General features: G+C 35.0%; 2 protein-coding genes across 2 annotated transcripts; one reads left to right on the top strand and one right to left on the bottom strand.

Annotated features, from left to right (window-relative positions):
• The first annotated feature begins 330 nt into the window (after positions 1 to 330).
• LOC114293867 (CBL-interacting serine/threonine-protein kinase 8-like) lies at positions 331 to 1,525 on the top strand. Its single transcript, XM_082918722.1, has 4 exons — positions 331 to 351; positions 472 to 591; positions 1,258 to 1,314; positions 1,418 to 1,525. Exons 1-4 carry the CDS (start codon positions 331 to 333, stop codon positions 1,523 to 1,525), a joined length of 306 nt encoding a protein of 101 aa, XP_082774848.1.
• Positions 1,526 to 1,640: 115 nt separating this feature from the next.
• On the bottom strand, positions 1,641 to 18,326 carry LOC114293943 (vesicle-fusing ATPase-like). The gene is made up of 14 exons (XM_082918723.1): positions 18,144 to 18,326; positions 17,846 to 17,946; positions 17,649 to 17,736; positions 17,513 to 17,563; positions 12,179 to 12,340; positions 10,826 to 11,001; positions 8,658 to 8,679; positions 8,019 to 8,126; positions 7,840 to 7,939; positions 7,705 to 7,760; positions 4,443 to 4,575; positions 4,156 to 4,354; positions 1,863 to 1,936; positions 1,641 to 1,744 (listed from the first exon to the last, which is right to left on the bottom strand). Exons 1-14 carry the CDS (start codon positions 18,324 to 18,326, stop codon positions 1,641 to 1,643), a joined length of 1,557 nt encoding a protein of 518 aa, XP_082774849.1.
• Between the last annotated feature and the right edge of the window lie 6,895 nt (positions 18,327 to 25,221).

Genomic DNA, 25,221 nt, shown 5'->3' on the forward strand with positions numbered 1-25,221 from the left:
TAAACACCTCCAATCATAGAATTCTCTCACAATACAACAGCTTCAATGACCACCCACAACCTTCTCAACGCTAAGTTTTTGCTTTGCAATACAGACCAAGTTTTCATTTATTGATAAATGTGCATAAGCACATATTAGATAATATATATATATATATACAAATTTGACCATTATAAATGCACCAAAATTTAAAATATTGATATACCTTTTTGCATGCATACAGATGGCATTTAGAAGTCCAAGTACTTTAGAGAACAGTTATCTCATGTTTACACCATCACTCTGGATCTTTCTCCCTTTACATAGGGCATATTGTTTTATATAATCTAGATGTTAAATTATTTTAGGCTGGTGATTTTATGCCTTGTATAAAATAAAGAGGACACCTGTGTTTCAGGTTTTTTGTTGGAAGTCGCTGGTATTTATGGGTTTGCCTAACAATTGCCACGCATTCATTGGTTTTTTTTGTAGGAAGAACCAGTTGATGAGCCATGCAGGAATGAGGATGTGCGCTCTCTGGCTCTTAATGCCTTTGACCTAATTATTCTTTCTCAAGGCTTAAACCTTTCAGCACTTTTTGACCGTCGACAAGTATGAGTTATGAGTTTGTTAATTCCACTTGAGTCATTTGTATTTGACTACCAAGCAATCATGATCAAACTTGTGGTTTGTTGTTTTCCATATCTAATGTTCCACTTGCTGTCAGCTGCTAATATTTTTCAAACTTGCCTACTCTTGGTACTGCCATTAGGAGTGTGTTGCCATCTCATCTCATTTTTGTCACGTTAAACACTATTGAGCCCAATTTTCAATGTCATCCTGTATTCCTTTATGATTTCATTTTATATAGCTTCATGATTAGTTCATATGTTTGAATTTTTTGCCTACGCTGCATCAAACACGCTTTGTTTCCTAGGAACCAGCAAAAGTGGTTTTGTTAAGTATGGAAGTTGTTGCACAATTGATAGGTTTTTAGACACACATTCATAATTACAAGGTAGACCACTTGGGAGTTTCCTATGGTAATCTTGTTTAGAACTTTGGTAAACTTGACCAATTTCATGCTAATTGCCTCTTATTTTGATGCCTCGAGGAATTGATTTACTGTCTAATTAACATTTGGAGGAGTCCAGGCTATATTTTATTTTGTCTTATTTCTTGTTCATTCCATGGGCAGCAATCTCACCAAAGTAGTCCTGAAAATATAGAATGGAAGCTATTTCTTTTCAATTTTTTAATTTTTTAATATTTTTTAAGATGAGGGTGGAAGGCCTTTCAGCAAACAAAACTTCACATTTTTCAGTCATTCTCGAAGTACGTTCTCACCCCGTCATTCTCGAAGTACGTTCTCACCCCCGAACCTTTGTAATAATTTTTTTCCAAACATTTTATAGTTTCTAATTCATTTTTTAAACAGGTATTTCAAGTTGCTCCTACATTCTTCGTGGTTGATTTTTTTCAAAAAGCATCTAGAGATGCTGGTGAATACCTCAAGGTCAGTTGCTCCATTTGTTCCAGTTTGTAGATGTGATTCACTGCCAAAAACTGAATATATTTTGCACATGAATACAACTCACATTTTTTAGCTTGCCCTTGCTCGACATGATTATTATGAAAAAAGAAAGAGTAGGTTATTTTAGTCACTGAGATTCAGCTAATTGAGTTTTATAATCTTCCGTGTTTAGTTTTACAAAATTTTTTGTGAAAATCTCGAGGATATCTTCTGGAAGCCGCTTAATGAATCCTGCAAATTAAGGATTACCAAGACTAAGAGCAAAAGGCGATAATTTAGTTTTCTTCCACGTTAACAAGTAAATTATGTTTGTTGTTATACAAGGTGATCTTTGTCTTCCAAAAACTACCATCAGGTGTTTCAACCTTGAGGTTACAGCATTGATTTGGGTTACATAGCCCCATTGACCGTGATCTCCACCCTCTGAAAGAAAAAAGAGAAATAGTATCTTAATCTTTCTATATCAGGGTTGTAAATCCCTTTTGAGCTGAGTTTTCCCAATTCTTACCATTGTAATACCATTTTGCAGTTTGACATAAATGACTGAACTGTTCTGCCTATGGTGTTTTCCAATTCTTACCATAATAATGCCATTTTATAGTTTGAAATGTATGAGTTTACAATATTACTATTTTGTTATTGTTAAGATGAAATTAACCTTTTACTTTAAATTCTTCTTCTACCAAAAAGTCTATTATAATTTATTTTATTTTTTTTTAATTTTTGAATATTACCTCAATAGTTTCATCGAAACATATGTTGAATGTTTGTTAAAAGAAAAAATTCACTACACAGAATTTCATATGCATATTAATTTGAAATCGATGAGAGGATTTTGAAAAATAAATTTTATTTAAAATGTACATCTAAAAAAAGACATTATATGAAAGGTTTGGAACAATTTTAAAACAAAAAGTTGTGTGAAACACTCGACTCTGAATATATACAGGCGCATTTTTGCCATTTGAACTATGTTTCTCATTTTTGAGAACCAACTATGTTTACTTAAGTGAGGGACCTTCCATGTAAAACTTATATTTGCATAAATCAATAAAATCTTATAATGAGGGAGCTTTGACACTCTCATAGATTAACTCCCATGGCACAAGTGATAACGGTCAATTAAATTATTTTTTTCCTTTTCAAAAACAAATAAATAAAGAAATCAAAATGAAACAGTGAACAGAGTTGTAAATTTACATATTTGACCAATCAAACATACAGTATATATCCGAATCATCTTACAACACTATACTCAACATACATATGTGGGAACACCATTAAACAGACTCTTACACAATCAAATAGAGATTAGAATTCAAACACCGTTTCTAAAACACCAAACAAACAGAAACTTGTAACATGTTCTGATAGAACCAAATATAAACAAGGTACTTCCATGACTCTGACCACCACTTGAAACCCAATCCAGGCCCTTACTTTAAAAGTTCACAGCAAAGTGTCTCCTGCCATAACGCACCAAAAATGTTAAAGCTTTGCCTATGATGGGGGGGGGGGGGAGAAATGAGAACCAGTATAATCGTTCTCACTTTGCATTTTGTTTTTGTGGATTCTACAGCAGTTTAACACTGAAGTTTTACGCATGCAACAAGAAATTGCAAGGCTCAGGGAGAACCAAAATACAAAGTGAGAACGATTATAGAGCAGGTGCTAGAGATTCAGCAAGGTAAGACCCTTTATTCATTAAAATTAAGGTTCTAAAAGTTCAGACACTTTTACTGACTAAAATAACAGAATCAAGATCCTTACCATTTCCTTTTTTCCCATCCTGAGATAACCGGAAGAAAACAAGAAAATTAATCAGAAAACAAAAATAAGAACAATTTTCTTCTACTTAACAAAGTCACAATTTTCGTATCTAATAATATCTAAAACCAAATGAATGTTGGTAAAATGAAAACAGCCTCAAGGGTTCTTTTGTGAAGGCAAACACTCTTGCCACCATTGGCCCTTGTAATGCTCCAAACCCTTTTCTGTTTCAGCAAGCCAGTGGCCACAAAAGAATCTGTTATAAGTTAAACTTTACCTTTCTAATCTAGTGATCTAGGAGTTATAAAGGTTGAGCCTGGGAGGGAATACATTGCAAATAATGCTTCTATAAAAGAAGTTTGCAACTCTTTGAAAATTATCAATTTTGGAAGTACCATTACTGAAATAGATCTAAAAATTAACATATGTATTTTGTTGAAGAATGATTTTATTAGAAAGCATTTAATAATTTGAATAAAATTTATATGATATTGTTCAAGTAGAAAAAATTGAAAGTTGTGGACGAAATTTTGATCGTATAGTACTTCTATCTGTGTAAATGCAATCTAATTTAATCTCTACACCACTTTAAACAAGTGGTTGGAAGTGGATTTTGTTCTTATTGTTGAGGACTAAATTTTGACTAAGTTAATAGGACACATGTGATGGGACTTGAGGTTTGGTTTGGTTTGGTTTTTAATAGGACACGTGTATCCTGTTTTATAATAACATGATTAAAGAAAGAATAAAGGTAGATTTCCTACTAAAATATAGGAAACATGTTTTAATTAAAATCACATTTTCTAGTAAATAAATCTACAATATGTACGTTATGTCATTCAGTTACAAAAATAAATGTTGATATGTATTACCTGCTTGGCTCCAAGTCAGATTCTTGAAGTCTAGACTTAACATCTTCTATAGCACGGAGAAAGTGGTTCATAGTTACTTTGAAATCATTCTTGACATTCTGCAGTAATCCATTCTCCCCTGTGTGGACCACAGCATATGAATGTGCACGAGTGACCAGAGATGCAAGGGCAGAGCCACTACAGCCATCCGTCCTACAAGCTGTGCAAACAAGCACATGCACAATCTCATTTCATAAATGATGATTTGATGTTTCCACTTACACAACAATATTGCTCAAACAACTTACCAATTTCATGAAGATTCACATCTTTATCGAGTACAAAATTTTGTCTCATGTTCCTTGTGTTGATGCCCAAAATTTGCAGGCGCCCTTGCTCATCTGGGTACTCTACTTTGACATGTAGTTCGATTCTACCTTCCTTACAAACAAATACAATAAATAAAGTACTTTTTTTTATTAAGTTAGGAAAATGAGAATAAAATAAATAGCTATTTTTAAATATATATATATATATATTTGTTTGGTTACCCATAAAAGATAAATAAGTTTAAATAATTTCATTTTCTTTACTTGATAAACTCAAAAATTAAACATACCATTCGAGTTCAAAAAATGTGGGACATTGTTCAAAAAGAATAAAGAAATCAGCAAAGAACAACACAACGAAGAGAAGGTTACCTCAACAGGGCTTCATCAATGAGCTCCTTTTGATTTGTAGTACCAATAATACAAATGTTGTTCAATACTTTCGAGCCATCAATCTGAAAGGCATGCAAATTTTCAAGTATTGCCTAGACAAGGAGAAATAATAAAAATAAAAAATTGAAAAACAAAATTTGAGAGATATTAACCATTGCAAGTAGTTGGCTTACAAGCCTATCATCCATATGGTGTAATCTCATAGTTGCCCCTCTTTTCTGCGATAAAACCAAGAACACATTTAAGACATGATTTGCAATATACATATGGAACCAAAGAAGATCACGTTCACTCTCTCTTAATGCTTATGATTACTTTCTCATTGTTGCCTCCTCTACCCTTTGTTCCTTGTTAGGATTTTTTGTCCTAAAGAAATTTAAGATTTATGTTTTGGCAATACCTCTCTTGAAAAAACTTAATATGATGATTTTTGCTTCAAAGTGTTTTTGTTTTTATTATTTTCTTGTTCATTATCTTCTCATACATTAACATGATTCATGATGCTTGTCAAGATATGGAGATAATGTTGTTGAAAATGGCAACTTTGTGATGCTCAAATTGGTTGTTTGTCTCATCTTTTTGGTGTCAACACATGGGTGAAATGATAGAGCTTCACATGTGTGGACTTTTTGTGGATTTTGTTGGATCTTCATTGATAGCAAGCATGAGGATAAGACTTCGACAAAGGGATGGACTTTATAGAGCTAAATGGTGGCTTAGGGAGGCTGTTTGTCTATGGGATAGGCTGACAAAGTGTGGAGCAAAACGTGCAAGAAATATGAAACAAAGAGTCAGAAAAAGCTGCTCAGCCGCATGCACCATCGCTCCCGCAAGAAGCACCATCGCGCCGGAAACCATTAGTAACGCACCTGCGACCAGGCTTTTCCCAAACGACCAGCTCCCAGAAGTTTTCTCTGCAACCTGCGAAGGGACATCGCGGCCGCAACGAAGGATTACCGCGCCTGCGAAAGTACCCTGCCTCAGGTCTATTTAAAGGACCCTTGCTCATTTGTTGAGGCACCTCTCTAAGACCATTTTGGCATCTCTATAAAAAAATTTCTATCTCTCCCAACACTCTCTAGAGCTCAACATTTCCAAACTTAGACAGAGTTTATTTTGAGAGAAATATATTTTGAGAGAGATCATTTTTGTAAGAGAGAAAATATTTTGAGAGAAATATATTTTGAGAGAGATCATGCTTTACTTTGCTAAGGATCTTTCTTACATCCTTGTATTAGGAAAAAAATTGAAGTTCTATATGTGGTTGTGTGTGTGTGATTTGAGGCTACATGACCTAGTAAGGGAGCTATCTAGGAACTATGGCAGATGCTGAGATGACACTACATCATTGGATACTAGCTAGGTCAAAGCAAAGATGGCTTTGGGAAAAGAAAGAGTGAGGAGTTGTTTTAGAGGTCTAGAAGTGAATAACCAAAAAGCAAGAGATGAAGATAGTTAGATCTTCTTTATGCATGAGGATGGAGGCTAAATTTACAAGGATTGGGTTACATAGGCCAACTCACCTAGTGGCCTCAATAGCTAGAATGATGGTCAAGTGTGCTCAGATATGAACAAGTTAGTTGTCTTTGTCACGCTCTAGAGTTCTTTTCCTGTCAAGATCTCTCCAAGGTCGGTCAAGTGCAAGTCCCCCCAACAAGAATAGTACGAGGCTTCTCGAAAAATCTTCATTTCCAATATACCAAGTCCAAATTCCTACGATCTCATGTAAAGTCATGAGGTCTCTTGGGTGCCTCGTAATAGTGGCACCAAGCACAACGGTGTCCCAAGGCTCTTTTATCTGATGTAGAATGGCATGAGTGTATTAGGGTGACTGGAAAACAAGTGTAGAATCATATACGAGATGGAAACTTGACTTGCCCAAGGGGGCCCAAGTGTGATGGCTCAAGTGGAAACAAGCGCACACGGTGGACAGTCCCCTTAATCTTGGAAGGAAGGCCAAGTGCACCTTCAAGGTTCCTCGGAGATAGCCTCCTTCAATTTTAGTGCGAGAGATGCTACATGTGCGGTGGGTAGAGGTTTGGGATAAAAGGATCCCATGCTCAATACAACTGTCATGGTGAAGCTATGAAGTACATGCAGATGTGATGATTACGTAAAGTCAGTCAAGTGCTTTCTGTATAAATGCGCAAAACAATTGAGTGCTTATTGTTTAGGAACCACTTTCTAGAAAAATGGTTTCTTGCCTAGGTGACCATTACCTTTGGGGTCTTCGGATAAGATACACTACCTGCTATTTTTAGAATTCAAAACTTTCAGCTATGAGCAACCCTTTTCATATAGAATAGCATTTCTATGTTGATTGTTCACATTGATTAAAAGCATAGGTTGTTTAAATTAATAACAAAATTTAAAAGTGGACGACAAGTTGAAATCACAAATCATAGGGCATAGAAATAATGTGAAAGCAATGCTAATTAATCTGAACTACACACTCAATAGTGAATGCTTGTCTTACAAAAGCATTTTGATATAGAAGCATGAAACTCAAGCCTTGTATCTTATTGTCAATGTTTCAAAAGATGAGTTACAATTACTAATCTGGAGTACATATCACTACTACCAATAAGGAATAAAGAGACATCACACAAGCAACAAATTGGCCATGTATGACATGAGAATGAAATGGGAGAAATAGAACATATAATCCATGGGAATACGAAAAAGCCAAAATGATGTCAAACCCAAACAGGGAAAAAAATTACTTGAATTATGTCAAAAACCTTAAGTCTGATATCGTGAAATTAACACACGCACATATATATAACACGAATTGTAGGTAGCATAACTGACAGCATTTAGAAGGAGCAAATGTTGCATCTGTGCTCACCTTAGCAATGGAATTAATTTCATCAAATATGATGACGTGTAGGTCACTTTTAGCTCCTGAAAGAAAAGATTAAATGATCTCACTATAAAAGCACAATGAAGTGAATTTAGAATGAACATATGTATGCGTCTTTACCAAATTTATTTTCATCCTCAGCGGCTGCTTTAAAGAGTGACCTTATTTTCCTCTCTGATTCACCTTGGAATTCATCTAACACATTCGATCCATTTATAATCTTCATGAATGGGAGGAGAAAAAGAAGCGTAAAAATAATATTAAAAAAAATGGAGAGAGAGAGAGAGAGAGAGAGAGACCAGGGCTCTTTTGCATTTAGAAATTTGCAAATGCTTCGTGCTATCAAGGTTTTTCCAGAACCTGGTGGCCCATATTGAAGCATTCCTCTTACATGCTTCAAATTCAGCCTAGCACGAGAAAGTCAATAGTTAATAACTTATAGTAACTAGACTTGGGGAGGGGGGCCATGCATCATATGTTAAATAGGCTGGCCATCAAAAAAAAGGAAGCCCACCAAAAGTAGTTCAAATTGCCACAAGCATATGGAAGCAGATTTGGTCATGAAAGGACCCTACAAGCTTGAGATGTCCCCATGAAAATGAGTCTTGGGTATATTTCCAGTGTGTAACATTAAAAGAGATACCTTTATATGGATTCTTGCCCCTTGTGGCAAAGAGGTGGAAACAGTAAACCACATCATTTTGCTCTTTGTCCATGTACAAAGAGTGTGGCCTGTATGCCCTTTAGTTCTTACATTCTTTTAGGAACTACTATCTGTGTTGCAGCTATCCAAATATGGCAAATATCTAAATGGCCTGAGGATGTTCTTTGGAATCTGCTAGTATAGTTGGTAGCAGTAGGTGGCATATCTGGAAGGCATGTAATACAGGTAGTGTTTGAGAAGCGAGCTAGAGAGTTCAAATTACATAAATCCTAACCTGACTATTCAACCCATTTATCCTATTAGTTTATATTTAAATAAAATTTAGACTAAAATTACCCTCCAAAAATGGAATGGGTTCACAATTACTACCACAAGAAAGTTGCCCTATCATCACTTACTGTTATTTATTCTTGGATTCTAGGGGGAATTCACAACATTTTTTTTCTAGTGTTCTTTTCTATTGATTAAGAGGTGACCTCATTGTTTATCCAAAAAAAAAAGAAAAGAAGAGGCGACCTCTTCTTTTCATTCATTTGTGGGAATTTGATAATCTATCACCTTTGTATCCTAACACTTCACAGTAGCTATTATCAAATCCTTCACCTCTGTCTTCTATACCCAACAACTTCAACATATTTTGCTACACTTTGTTGTACTTTTCAGTAATAAACTTGCTATAATAAATTTAGAAATATTAAAATAATTATGTTACTAGTTAGTATTCATGTTATTGAGTAATCACATGACAATAATATATTTAAAGATTATGATGTCTTTTAATTATAAAAATACCACCATTATGTACGTTAGTTGATGAAAAGATTATGCATAAGAATTCATAAGAATTATTTTTTTTTTAATATCAAAATCCTATCAAAGTAAGGGATCGACCTGAGGTTTATAGCTTAGAGCTAAAAAATTTCTTTCCATACAAAAAACTAGCAAAGGACTCACAACAAGTTCCAATGGGGCATATTGAAACTACTCTGTTTCTTTCGCTTGTTAGCATACAAAACTATTTTCAAAGCATTTTTAAATATATATATATATATATATATATATGTATATATATATATTAATTTTAAAAAGGTTACATTGATGTGATTAGGGATATGTATCAAACTGTGGTGACCACTATTAGATCGCCTACTAGAAAGACGAGTGAATTTCCAATTACTGTAGAGTTACACCAAGAATCAACCTTAAGTCCTTATCTTTTCGCTTTCGTTACGGATGAGTTGACGCGAAATATTCAGGATAATGTGCCATGGTATATGCTTTTTGCAGATGATATCGTGTTAGTAGATGGGACTAGAGGAGTTAATACTAAGTTGGAGACTTGGAGAAAGACACTTGAATCTAAAGGATTTAGGATAAGTAGAACTAAGACAGAGTATATGGAGCGTAATTTTAGTAACAGTCACAACAGAAGCAGAGGAGAGGTGAAGATTGAGAATGAAAACTATCTAAGAGTGAACATTTTTCATTATTTAGGATTGATTATCACAACGATTAGGGAGATTGGAGCGTATGTGGTCCATAAAATTAAGGCAAGGTAGCTTAAGTGAAGAAGTGTGTCAAGAGTCCTGTACGATAAACGAGTACCCACTGGACTAAAAGGGAAGTTCTATAGAACGGCTATTAGACCAGTGATGTTGTATGGATGGAATGTTGGACAACCAAGAAACAACATGTAAATAAGATGAATATTGCTAAGATGAAGATGTTAAGGTAGATGTGTGGCAAGATTAGAAAAGACAGAGTTAGGAATGAGTACATTCGAGAATGGGTAGGAGTAGTATCTATAGAAGATAAGTTGATAGATGGTTTGGTCATATACAATAGAGACCCACGGAGACAGTGGTGAAGAGATGCGATACAATGACGGTAAATAGTAGTGTTAGGGAAAGGATAGACCTAGATTAACATGGATTAATATAATAAATAAGAATACAAATCTCCTTAATTTGACTAACGAAATAGCATTGGATAGAGTCAAGTGGAGAAGAAGGATTCATGCAGCCAATCCCATTTGATTGGATTTAATGCTTGGTTTGGTTTTCACACACCTCTATACTTCTATACATATACCGAGATTATTGACAGCTCAAAGGGTGTCAGTATTTTCCTTATTGAAGATATGTAGTAATTTGAATGAATAGCTAAATTACCAAAGGAAGTAACTATACTATAAGAGCCGGTTTGATTGGGTAGATTATAACATAGGATTAAGATTATCAATCCACGGGACTCACATTGCATTGTTTGGTTGCGATTTTTGTTATCTGGACAATGAACACTTTATCCAATAAAATTGACAGATTAATCCTACAACTAATAATGCAAAACAAATATATATATTGCAAAACAAACGTGAATAAGAAGGAATTATTTATCTCAATAATTCAGCAAAATAACCAATCTTACAATAAATCTAAATACCTCTTCGCTACAGAAAGAGGAACCATCCGTGAGCCAAATGCAGACTGCAGTATTTGAGCAAATTGGGATGTCATGCCTCCAATACCAAGTGATATTAGTACTTCTTTCAGTGATTCCGTATTCAAGCCTTCCCTAAATATGTTTTTAAATGTTTCAGCTCCACGGATTAGGGCACCCTGAGATCAACCATGCCAACAACTTTGAATAATTCTTACTGTTCACAAAAACATATATACATATGGACTCTCTATATAGGTAGGTGTGTGCATCTATTACAGATCTATCTATACTCGGAGCTTCTGAAGACATGACCACCAACGATGAGCCGAGCACTCGACGACCGGGGCACACTGTTGAAACTCAGATCGGACCGTTAGAACAGACAGAAACCTACATCCAGTGGCCCACCGTTCGATGTCATGAAGAGATGTGGTTTCGGCCATGGGGCTCGTTGAAGAGAGAGAGAGAGAGAGAGATGAATAAAGTAGAGAAGGGAAGGTAAAACTGTCACATTTACGTGGCATAAACACAAAATTCAAAAAAAAAATAAAATTGACATAAACTTGAACAATTCAATTGGTGGACTGGAGTGTATTGTTGGACTTGTGAAATCTATCATGAGTTTTATTTTGATAATTTAAACGGTTTGTAGAGCTCTTTAATTGATTTATACTTGCAAAAAATTACACTGATCGGATATCGCTATCTCTTTGATCGGAATGCATTTTTGTCAATAATAAATATGATTTTAAAAATAAATTATTAACAAAAATGTGTTCCGACTAACGTGATTTTTTTGCAAGTATGAAGTATCTGATGAGCTCTACACATTAAATAGTTCGGATTATCGAAACGAGACCCGTGATGAGTCTTACGGGCCCAACAATATACTCTAGTCTACACAGTAAACTGGAAAGAAGCCTCTCCTAAGAAAATATCATAACAAAACACAATTAGATGTAATTAAAGAATTCATAAGTCATAACTAAAATAATATTATAATTAAAAAAAATAGTCCTAACAAAAAAGAAAATAGTATAATTAGAGACATATATAATATATTTTTTAAACAATTATGTATATTAAAATTTCCCTAATAATAATATAAGAAACTTGTCACGCAACTCTACCTTTAAAATGGTGTATATTAGAATTTTTTTAATAATAATATAAAAAAAATTGTCACGTAACTCTATTACAAAATTGTATAAATTTTTACAAATTTAAGTCACTTTTTGAATTTATAAAAATGTAAATATTTTTATGATAAAATTCATACCATTATACACTAGAACATTTTTCATACAAATAGAGAAATGTCAGAGACTAACAAACACAGTAGTCATTCATTACCAGTGATTGTGGAACTTCAACTATGGCTTTTGTGCGCTTACGGATCATCCCTTGCTTTGGGGTGGTTTGGGATTCACTCTCATGGAGAGAAACTTCCACAATACTGTAGACATACAAACTTCCTTTATATGCAAATACCGTTCTCTGATATTCAGTAAAAACCTGCACATCCACAAAGCGACCATGTCACTTATCAATCAGTTTTATTAATTAAATTTATTTATTTATAAATATTGATTAATAAATTTATTATTATAAATTTATTCATAAAATAAGATATTAATCAATTTATCAATAATTTTTTGGGCAAATTATCTACACCTCCTTAAGATTTAACTAAATTACAGATTCTCCCTCAGGTTTCAAAAATTACATCCCACCCTAGAGAAATTCTATTTCCACACACTAAGTTTACTTACTCCACACACTTGAATAAATTTTTTCAGAATCATAATTTTATCCTTAAGTAAATTACCAACCACCTCTTTCCTCTCTAGTTGCAGATGAACCAGACTATCACCATTGTCACCTTCCCAGCCTCGTTACACCGCTGCCGTTGTCGTCTCCGTTCCAACCCGTCACTCAACCATCACCATCGTCACTTCATGTCACGTCCTCAAAAATAGTACAAGACAACCATTCACAAATAGTCATAAACATAAGAGAAATATCATTTCTTCATTCATCAGAGTTTCCTTTACAAAAGACATTACATGCATTACATTTTCATAAACATTAATCTTGAAACTATAGCATGTAACTCTAACTTCTAAACAACAAAAATAAGTGCCCAAAGGGCTTACAGCTTTCCAAGTTAACACTTGGTTACAACAAAAGAAGAGTTCTATCTCTTTACATATAAAGCCCTTGGCTTGAAATTCTACATTTAACACCAAACAAAATATACAAAATGGAGTCTTCAACCCCTAACCTCCCAAGCTATGTCCTTGGAGGTGCCATGTCCCCTGTACCTGAAAAATGGTGTCCCAAGTAGGGTGAGCCAAAGCCCAGTAGAGATATGCTAAACAGTATATGAGAATTAACTAAAACATTAGCATCCGATAAATGTTTAACACTTGAAAACCAATCTACACCTTCTCCATAACCAGTCAACATTGACATCCATACTTCCATTCATTTACATTTACTTATCCAGATCAATTCATGGACGTAATTCATCATCATTTAAACAATTCAAAATGAAACTACAACTCATTTATCAACACTTCAATCATAAACATTTATTCATAAACTTCCATTTCTTTGCTATTTTACGGAACTACGTCCGAGGGAACCGGCACCCATATATATATGTTTTCGGGACTTTCACCCTGGATACTCCGGCCAACTTAATTATCAATGGAGTCCATCCCCTTTCTCCTCTCAAACAATAGAGTACATCCCCTATCTCCTCCTAAACAAGATACATATACAATGTATTCAAACACGTTGTCATATACAATTACCAATTAAATCACATATTCAATATTTTAACCAAACCGTCATATTCAATGACATAACCCAATTGATTAGTTTCAATTCACCTAATCATCATGTAGTTTCTACAACAATCATGGCTATCCTCCACCAATAACCCAAAGCAGATATTTCTAAACAGATAAATAAATCTAACAATAGATAATTTATCAACTTTTCCAAAGGTGAGTAATTCATAAATTCAACTACACCGTGTAATCATATGTTCCTTCAATTCCAAAATTTCCAAACCAATCTTGTTATTTATACAAATAACTTATTTAATAAAATTAGGGCAAATCTCCTCCTTTATCAAATATTATAACGAAGACCAAATCAATTCCTTTCAAGTCATAACATGTTCAAGACCCCTCATGCCCATAAGGAACTCAAATAGAAAACCCCTCTTTTATATACATAGGAACTAACCAAAAAGTTACCAAAAACCTTCTCAAGTCACACCATCTATACAAGATGACAATATCTATGTTAAAACACATATAGGAGAGTAGAATATCCCTACCTCAAACTTAGAAGAGGAAGAAGGAAGAAAAACCCAAAAAATTGACGGAGGAGAAACCAAGCTTTGCTCCAATCAAAATGAAGCCCTCGACAAGCTCTACACTTTACCTCAAAGGAGCAAGGTGAGGAGAGGCCTTCAAGCAAGTAGATCTAAGGATTTATGGGCGAAAAGTGCCTTTTTGAGAATGAGAGAGACAGTGTTTCATGGTTTAGAGGGAGGAAAGAGAATAAAAAGTAAAGGAAAGGATTAAGTGAGGACCTATTTATAGTACTAGGTCAAAAATAGAAATAAGTCCCAAAGTCAACTCAAAATATCTAGTCAAAATATCCCCAAAAAGTAGGCCCAAACCGACAAAAAAAATCTAGAAAAAGTCACAGGTGTCGACCCCCCCGCAACACAGGTGTCGACACCCAAGAAGAAAATCTGGAACACTAAGTTTGCTTGCACTGCAGGTGTCGACCCTTCCCGAGGCTAGTGTCGACACCAAAATGCAGTGGGCAACTTCAGAATAAGGGTCGACCCTTCCCAGATTGGTGTCGACCCTTGCGGCCAACAAAAAGAAAAGGGGTCGACACCACCAAGACCGGTGTCGACACCAAAAAGTAGTGAACAAATTCAGAACAAGGGTCGATCCTTCCCAGATTGGTGTCGACCCTTTTGGCCAACTAAAAGAGAAGATGTCGACACCACCAAGACTGGTGTTGACCCCAAAACATGATTTTCAAGTTTCCAAACAACTTTTCAATGCGAACAAGCGTGAACGAGCAATCCCAACAAGTTTAAATCATTTGTATACCTCCAAAACTAAGGTACAACAACACCAAAGTTTTCCAAAATAAAATAAAGGGTTCAAATACAGTTACCAAAAGTTTTAATGGACACAAGTGCTACACTTCAGCGATCATCCCCGACAACCCACCACTCTGCGAGCACCACCATTTCCTTCTCTTCTTCTTCTTTAGTTCTGATATGGCAACCCCCAGCCACCACTGTAACTCGCTCCACCGTTGAGGCTACAACCTTCCATCGTGACCCATCCTCCAGATCCACTCCACAGCGTGACCCAACTCCTCAACCTTTCAATCCGAGAGAGAGAGAGAGAGAGAGAGAGAGAGAGAGATAAAGATTAATTTAGGTTTCCAAATCCAGGGTTTGAAGAGAAGAAAAAGAAAAGGCTAGGGATGGAAATAGAGGGAAAATGAGGGGCGATAGGGGTAAGGGTTGTGGGCGGCTGCAATGGGGGATCCATGGAGTGAGAAATTGTAAAGGAGCTAGGAGTGGAAGATGGAGAGGGGGATGACCTCGACTGGAGAGAGACGGTGGCGAAAAGGGGTTTGCAGTGGCGATGCCAGCAGTAGGAAGATGTTAGGGTTAGGGTTAGGGTTAGGGTTAGGGTTAGAGTTGGAATAGATTGGGTTGAGAAAGATGGGGATATTTTTGAAATTTTTGAAAATTGATGGTGCGCGTTGAGCAAAAATAAGAAAGTCAAAATTGTGTTTGGTGTATATTGAGTAAATGGTGCATACTAAGAGAATTTGTGAGGTGGAAATAGAATTATCCCCCAACCCATTACAATTAATGCCATTGACGAAGATAGTAAATTGACTAAAATGTCCCTAACTATGTTATGTAGAGAAATGATGATATTTGGTTGATATATCATGTCAAGTCAGTCAATAGTTGTTCAATACTTGTTTTAGAAATTTTTAAAAAAAATTAAAAATTAATTTGATTAAGAAATAAAAAAAATAATAAATAATTATCATTTTATACAATTTTATTTTTGAGAGGTTAGAAATAATTTTTACAAATTAAATATATTTTTTCATATTTATTTTTATTAAATTAGTTTCTATTTTTTTCAAAAAAAAAAAATAATTCTGAATTTTTTTCTAAACAACAAATCAAATATGGTTCCAAAAAGTTAGATAACGTTTGGTTTAGAACTCAAATCATGATTTCAATAAAAAAAATTCAAAACTCATGCCTTAACTTTTTTCAAAATTTTTTACAAAACTCTATTTAAAAGAAAATAATAATTTATTTTTTCCTTGAAAAAATTTATTTATTATTTATTTCAAAAAATATTATTTTTATTTTTATTTTTATTTTTGAAGGTTTTTTTTTAAAATTTTTGAAGAAACTTTTTGTTGTTATTTTTTAAGTATTTGCCAAATAATTTGTGATTTAGACATATATAGGTGATTCAAAAAATTTTAATTCAAGTTGTTCAGTGCTTTGAAAACGTAGCATGGACAATATCGTCGATCAAGATCTATTTTCGTGATGTCAGCATATTTTTGTTAACAATTCCTAAATTTACTTCGCGGGAGGAGGTAAATTGTTATGCGAATATAAACCTTGGGGGCGAGATGTAATTTATGAAACCTAAGGGGGGAATGTGTAATTTAGTTAAACTTCAAGGGGGTGTAGATAATTTGCCCTAAGATTTAATGAGTAATAAGTCACAAAATATGATCTATGGATAATTTATCCCAATTTGAATTGTGTATTAAAAACAACTCTTATCATTTATCAATTTTTCCATCAAATTTTATTATGAATTTGAGTAAAAAAAACTTAGGTAGTATTTGGTTTAATTTTTAAATTAACTTTTAGATTGAAAAATTAAAAAATATGTTTGGTTTGTCATTTTTCAAAATTATTTTTTTCTCTCTCCTCTCCTCTCTTCTCTTTTTTTTTTTTACACATTAATCAATCATTTTTTTCTTTCTCCTCTCTCCTCTCTCGTTTTCTCACATTTTACACATTAATCAATCAAACAATTTTTCTCTACACCTATCTATTCAAAGACAAAAAAAAAAAAAAAAAAAAAAAACTACAAATCATTCCAAAATTATTTTCAAAACTCATAAGTAAACAAGTTTTTAATTTTAAAAATCTTTTTAAACACTTATCTTTCAAAATATAATTAAAACTCAAAACTCTTTTTAAAAACTAAACCAAACATAGCCTTAATTTGATATGAACTATTTCAATCATTTCATTAAATTTTCATTAAAATCTTTTTAAAAATTTCTCTATTATCCCAAATTGCACTTTTTATCAAATTTGATTAAAGAAAAGTATCTCCAATACTTCATCTTTTTTTCAAATTCAAATTTGATAAAAAATTTGATAGTTAATTTGATGAAAAAATGATTCTCTCTTGATTTGATGGAAGGATTTGACAAATTTTAAGCATTTTTTTAGTATCAAATTTAAATTTGATATAAAAAAAATAAAAAATAAATTTGAAGATTAGAGATGCTCTAATAATGCATCAACTAATTACTAGTACTTAAAAAAATAAAATAAAATCCCTGAAAAAACACCTGATGGTGGAATGTCCTTATAAATTCTCTCCCCATGGTCGAAGCCATTATCTACACAATAATGAAATTTGATCAGTGATAATTTATTAAAAAGTTTCGCTGCTAAATGTAAATACATTCATATAGAATTGCATACCATTTGAATCGAACTTGAACTTTCAGGATGTAATTCAACCATGATTCTCAATACATCCACATCAAACCCATTCAATGGTGGAACAAACCTATAAATCAATAATATACTACTTTTTAAAATGAAATTGCAGAATTCATGTAAATATATCTATGTAGGCTACAACACACAAACAAAATATTCATGTAGATTGAACTTACACTTTCAAAAGGATGGTATCTCCCAGTGAAACATCAAGAGATTTGCAATGCTTTGGATTTAAAGATATGTGGCCCTTTGCAACTTTCTCATCCGCTGTACTCTTTATTAGTTAAGGTATAGCAGCAATACCCAAAATTTAAGCCAAAAAAACAAAAAAACACAAATCTCTATTTTTGATTTTTCACCACAGGTTTGAATAATTTTTTTTTTCAATGAGATTAAAAAACAAGCAAAAAAAATAGACCAACAAACTAATCAAAACTCTTGACTCTTTTGAGGGTATTGAATGGTAAATACCATCGTGCCATTGACAAGAGCAAGGTAGAGCTTCTTTCCTGTAGTGAAAGGCCGTGAAGGTCCTCGTCGAAGGCTCACAACAAATTGGTTTAGATCGTCTGGACAATAGTAACATGAATTGGAGAAACACTGCTCTGTAGTAGTATTCTGTACAACAAATGGAACACTACTACTAGAAGCCATGGACGATGAAGAGGAATGTGGTGGCCTATATGCGAAAGGTGTGTTTATATAATATGTATAAAGCCTCGTAGCTCAATTGGTCATAAAATCTTTTTCAACATCAGAGCGGCCATATGAATGCCAAGGTGGTTAAAAACCTGTCAACATCAGAGAGGCAGTATGAACACCATCCGCCCAAGAACTCACTGAAATTTGTCCACGTTAGAGAGGTCATATGAACGCCAAGGAATTCCTTAAAAATCTGTCAACATCCGAGAGACCGTATGACCACTAAGGTGGTGTTTGTTTTGAAGGACTGAGGGGTGGGATTGGACTATTAGTCCATCCGTTGTTTGGTTCAAATTTTTTGCACCAGACTATTAGTCCCTCCGAACTATTAGTCCCAAATTCATTGAACTATTGTGTCCTCTGAGGGGGGGTGGGACACAAATGGAGGGGAGCTTCTATTTACACACACCCAATCCACTCTATACACACAATTAATGATATTTATTTTTATTATAATTTTATCCCTAAGTGAAATTATTATTTTGGACATCATACCCAATTCAAATAAACAAACGTTCTCATTGCATATCTAGACTTCACATCCATCAGGTTGAAGCTGTTGAAGCTCCAAGTCCATTGTAGCTACTCCTTCTTCCATTGAAGCCGTTGAAGCTCCAAGTCCATTCGTAGCTTTCCATTTCCATTAGTTCACACACTAACATCATCTTCAAGAGGATTTCTCTTCTGAAAATTCAGATTTTCAGAACCAAATAAATGTTTATGAGAAAGACAGCCAAGGAAATGTGAGTTTTGTAATGTAAAAGTCTTCTTTTTTCTTTTTTTTTCTTCAGCGTCTTTCAGATAACCAGAGTCAAAATATATCACTTTGTTATAATAATTTCGGAACTTGTTGTAAAAATAATTTAAATTTTACGACATTCAACTTCCGAAATTTTAAAATTAATTCGGACAACTACATTCGAAAATTAGCATTTTGTTTGACACTGTACTTCAGAATGAAGTAATTTTTTTTTTCCATTTTATATTCCAAATTTGTAAACTGCATACTAAATTTACAGTTTCGAATTGCAAATTAATCTTTATAATCCCATTTCAAATTTGTAATGTTATACAAAACATGTAGGAATATGTGTCAACTCAAGGAAGTCAGGTTTGCACAGATAATGTGTTGGATTACACTACCCAATTCACAACTGAGTAGGTTCACTCTACGAAATTATAATGATTATGTTTTGAATTGCTCAACAAATGTAAATGGTTGATAATATTTATTTGACTTTGTAGGTATTCAAAAGTAAGGATGAATTGCTCAACTGAGTATATGAAGTTGGAAAGAGAAATGGTTTGCTCATTGTAATCAAAATATCAGACTATGGTGGTGGAGGGAAACCTTCCACCACCGCCAACTCCCCCTTTGTCGGGGGAGTTGCAGAACTAACCTCGGATGCCTACCAACGGTTATATACCGCGTAGCGCCAACCGCAGGGCCTCACAAGAGACGGTAAAATAGGGCCTTGCCCAAATCCCTCCTCACACCAAATACCTAGGGTCCGAATACAACCGCTCCGTTCAAGGGTTTCGAAAACCATTTGCGCAAGACTTTAACTTTCGAATAGGGAACGCATCCCAACAGTCCATATATCACATTTTCTCATCTTTCATTACTCAAGTGTTCGAAAACCCATTACCCACCCAATTAGGTTTCCCGTTGAATTGGGTGTTTTAAGTCAAGGTTAGTTCAACTAAACGATAAAATAAAATTCACATAAGCATGCCTCCTCAAGATAAGAAGATAAATACCATAACATACCCATACAACATTATGCCAAGATATGATAATAAGCCATTAAACATTTTCACGAATACAAGGGTATAAAACATCCAAACATAACAAATTTCCAGATTTAACATCACATGAAGGTTAATATGGAAGGACTACTTAGGTTCATCCACCGGACTCGGTTTTCCTATGGTTCGTAGAGAATTTGATCTAGTTCCTAGAACATTTTTCGGAAATGGGATTGATTTTCCCCATTTTAAGTTATTTAGAAAATAGTCCAGCACTGTTCCAGAATCTGTCCAGAATCTGCCCAGAATCTGCCCAGATCTGTCGACTGTTACGAAAACTTGATTTTATTGCAAACCACTCAATGTTTTTCGATGAAACCAATTTTAGTTGAAAGCTAACTCCTTAAGGAAGGTTTTGACATAAAATAGAGGTTCGGAATATGTTTGTACATTTTGCTGGAATTTTTGAAAGTTGACTGAAAAAAACAGGTTTTAAGGTGCAATGCCCAAAACAAGGAAATTTAAAAAAAAGGGGTTCTACCATGGGAAAGTTTCATTTCTTTTGTGAAGAAAATATGCTAACTATCACATGTTTAACTCAGAAATTTTGTTTGAAAGAGTACCCTTGAAAAGTAGAGAGATTTGTACAAAAAGAAAATGGTTTGTACCAAAATGAGGAAAATACAAGAGAGATGGAAACAATACTCAAATCTTGGTATTTTTAACATAAGAACATGATAATAACAGATCTGAAACATCACTTAAAATCTTTAAAAGGACATACATTAGAAAAGAAAATGAAGAACAGGTTGTGTTGGTGGCTTACCTTCTAGCTTTGCACAAGAAAATCTCTTCTTCTTCCCTCTCCTCCTCTAGACTCCTCTTCCTTGCTCTCCTCTCTCTCTCTCTAACCAAAATGTGTGTGTGAGTGAGTGTGTTGTGTGAGTTTGCAAGCCAGGGGGTGTGGTATATATATTGGCAAATAGGGGGTAAAAGGACATAAAAGCCCTTTAGTTGGAATTGGATGGAAAGTTAGGATTTGGCTTGAATTCTAAAGGAATGGAAGAGACTTAGGAGGTGTGTTCCATTGGTTTAGGCCACATCTAGTTGTAATAAAACTAATTCTTGGATTTTGTATCCTAGGTAGGTCACTAGGTTGTATATTTTCCTAGAATCTCATGATGGTATTTCTTGGAATTTGATTTCTCACATTCTCCAAGGAAGGGCAGCCATAGGGAAGTGTGGAGGGCAAATTCCTTATTATTTTATGTCATAGGGTACACTCTTCAAGATGTATACATATATTTATATTACATGATTGATGGTACTTCAAGGTACATGGTACAAGTACTAGTTTTGGGGTAAGTTTAGAATTTAAATAAAGAAGTGAGGGCTTGGAATTAAACTCATGTATTGGAACCTTACTTATGTAGAAATAAATTAAATTAGGTTAGGGAACCTAATCCAGCTAGTGTAATTCCTGTTCCCATAAAAATTAACAATGCTATCAGGCAAGATTCGAAATAGTTTAAGAAACTGAGGTGCTTTAAGGAAATAATTCAAATGTAAGGGTTTTTTTTTTTTTCAAAGAAAATACATTTTTTCGGGGCTTCACATTAAATGTAATGAAATGAGGAGGATTAGAACCTTAATGATGTATTTAATTATGATCTAGTTACGTCTAGGACTAATGTAAATATCTTCTAGTTAGAAGTACACACATATATATAGCAAATATTTATAGGTACCAAAGTCATTATTGCTCCAAGATTTCAAGAGATTTTAAAGTACAATGATTATAGTCTAGGGGGGGTATGATGGCTAGCCATGTGATGGTGAATTGATGGACATGTTATATATATATATATATATATATTTTTTTTTTGTTCAAATCTTGGAAATTGTAAAATATATTATTAAAAAAAAATTTTGGGTAAAAGTGTATATAAATATATAATAGTACTTGTTTGGGGTCAATTTGTGATTTAATAAAAATGTGGGGGCTTGGGTTCAATTAAAGTATCTATTTCAAGTGTAAAATAATTCAGTTTGTATTATCTTACTTTGAATTTAAAGGTAAATAACCGAACGATGACTGTAAAAATTGAAAGTTAAGGTTTAGAGCGATTAATCTAAAATTTGAGAGTTAAGTAGTTAATATTAGAGTGTTAAAAGTGATTTCTAAGCTTCCAGGATCGATTAGGGTTTGTATGGATTCGCTCGTGATGCGTTTTTAGTCCTAGGGCTTAATTTGCGATTAATCGACGAACTAAGGGCTTTATTATAATAATTCAAAATTTAGGGACCTAATAAGGTTTACAAAAAAAGTCAGGGGCCTCACAAGCTATCCCCCTTAAATAAATTTCGTCCTCGAAATTGTTGTGGGAAATTACGTCCTAGTGCTGGCAATGTGTTTTTAAATCATTCAGATCATCTTCTCTTTTTATGTTATTCTTCGTTCTGTCTAGAGTCGCCATTGGTCTTTCTAATAATAGCGTCTTGAATCGAATTCCTCCCTGATTAATGACTAAGGAGATAAGCTAATCTCCGAGCTTCTTGAATTGTTGACTACAAGGGTAATGACGCTGCTACTTCCGCGTAAGGGCATGTTTTTCCAATTTCCTGATGTGGCGATCTACACTTCCATTGTGTTGGTTGATTTGTTGCATCATTAGTCTATCCCCCTTAAATAATAAAAGCATTCTGTTGGATGGGTAAGAAATGTGCTGACTTGGTGAGGCGGTCCACTATTACCCATATAGCATCACGCCTTCTAGGTGACTTAGGCAACCCTGTCACAAAATCCATCGTCACATACTCCCACTTCCATTCGGCTATCGGTAGAAGTTGCAACATTCCCCCTGGTTTCTGATGTTCCGCCTTCACTTGTTGGCAGGTCAGACATTTGGCTACAAATTTAGCCACTTCCTTCTTCATCCATTCCACCAATATTGCCTTTTCAAATCTTGGTGCATTTTAGTCTCTCCTGGATGTACCACAAATGCATAATGATGGAATTCCTTCAGTACCTTTTCTCTAAGTAACTCGTCGCTTGGTCCAAACAATCTGCCTTGGTATCTTAAACTCCCATCGGGGTGAATTACCCAACCGGGCATGGGTTCTCCTGACTCCAGACGTCCCTTGATGTAGGCTACCTCTTGATCATGGTTCTGGGCCTCCACGACCTCATTCATCAACTTAGGCATCACCTTCTGCGTATCAAGACATGCTTTTGTAATTTGGGATTTCACTTGGATCCTAAACTCATTGAGTGTCTTAACCATATCCCATTCCTTGACGGAGATCTTAGCTAACATCCCTCTGCTCTTACGACTTAGAGCATCTGCTACTACATTGGCCTTACCGGGGTGATATGAGAGAGTGAACTGGAAATCCTCAAATACTCCATTCATCGTCTCTGTCTCAAGTTAAGGTCCTTCTGTGTGAATAGATACTTCAGACTCTTGTGATCAGTGAAAATCTCAAATTGTTCCCCATACAGGTAATGTCGCCATTGCTTTAAGGCAAAAACTACGGCTGCTAGCTCCAAGTTGTGTGTGGGGTAGTTGCGCTCGTGAGGTTTTAACTGCCTGGATCCATACGCGACCACCTTTCCATTTTGCATGAGCGCACAACCTAATCCTTCTTTAGACGCATCGCAATACACAGTGTAACCCTCTTCTCGTTCTGGGATGGTCAAAATTGGTGCACTAGTTAACCTCTTCTTTAGTTCTTGGAAGGATTTTTTGTCCCACTCACACTTTACTCATTTTTGTGTCAAACGAGTCATTGGTTTAGATAGTTTGGAGAAATCTTGGATGATCCTCCGGTAATAACCGGCCAATCCAAAGAAGCAGCGGATTTCTGACACGATTTTTAGTTGTCTCCAATCTAATACTGCCTCCACCTTGGTTGGATCTACCGCAATCCCATTCCTTGATACCACGTGTCCTAAGAATTTTACTTCATTTAACCAGGATTCACATTTACTCGCCTTGGCATATAGTCGATTATCCCTAAGAACTTGGAGGATAGTCCTTAAATGTTGCTCATGCTTTTCTTCAGACCTTGAATATGCCAAGATGTCATCAATGAATACTACTACAAACTGGTCAAGGTATGGTCTAAAGATCTTATTCATCAAACACATGAATACTGCCGGTGCATTAGTTACTCCGAAGGGTATTACTACAAACTCATAGTGGCCACATCTAATACGAAAGGCAGTTTTTGGTATATCCTCCTCCTTGACTCGTAGTTGATGGTAACCTGACCTGAGATCGATCTTTGAATAGCACCTTGAGCCTCTAAGTTGGTCAAAAGATCATCAATCCTCGGGAATGGGTATCGGTTTTTAATTGTGACTCGATTGAGTTGACGATAATCGATGCATAGCCTCGACAACCCATCCTTCTTTTTAGCAAACAACACGGGTGCTCCTTATGGCAAAGTACTTGGCCTAACGAATCCTTTCTTGAGCAATTCTTGTAGTTGTGTCTTCAATTCTCGTAGTTCTGCTGGTGCCATGCGATACGGAGCCATGGATATTGGGGTAGTTCCAGGTTGTAGCTCGATGCCAAAGTCTACTTCTCGGGTTGGTGGCAATCCTGGTAACTCCATAAGAAATACATCTGCATAATCGCATACTACGCGCGGAAGTTCTATTTCCCCTCGACCTTCCTTATTTAAAATCAAGCTTGCTATCCTACCGGCAAGTTGATCGCACCACTGCGTCCGATGTTTTGTTGAAACCATGGGGTCTTGTCTATCCCCCTTAAACTGGAAACGTGTTCCATCTTGCGTGTGAGCTATCACTTTCTTCTGACGACAGTCGATCACCGCTCGGTGGACGGACAACCAGTCCATGCCCAAGATGATATCGAAGTCCGACATTTCCATGACACGAAGGTCGCAAGTTAAGCGTAGGTTCGACATTCCTATTTTACAATCTTTACAAATCAATCCTACCCGAGTGCATCCTCCCATAGGTGACATTACACTTAAGGCAGTTTCTAAAGGTTCACATTCAAGTTCTAATGACTTAGCACAAGCAGAGGATATGAAAGAATGTGATGCACCAGTATCAAATAAAACATGC

The sequence above is a fragment of the Camellia sinensis genome, chromosome 3, assembly GCF_055761805.1.
Source record: "Camellia sinensis isolate YWXY chromosome 3, ASM5576180v1, whole genome shotgun sequence".
In the NCBI taxonomy this organism is placed as follows: Eukaryota; Viridiplantae; Streptophyta; class Magnoliopsida; order Ericales; family Theaceae; genus Camellia; species Camellia sinensis.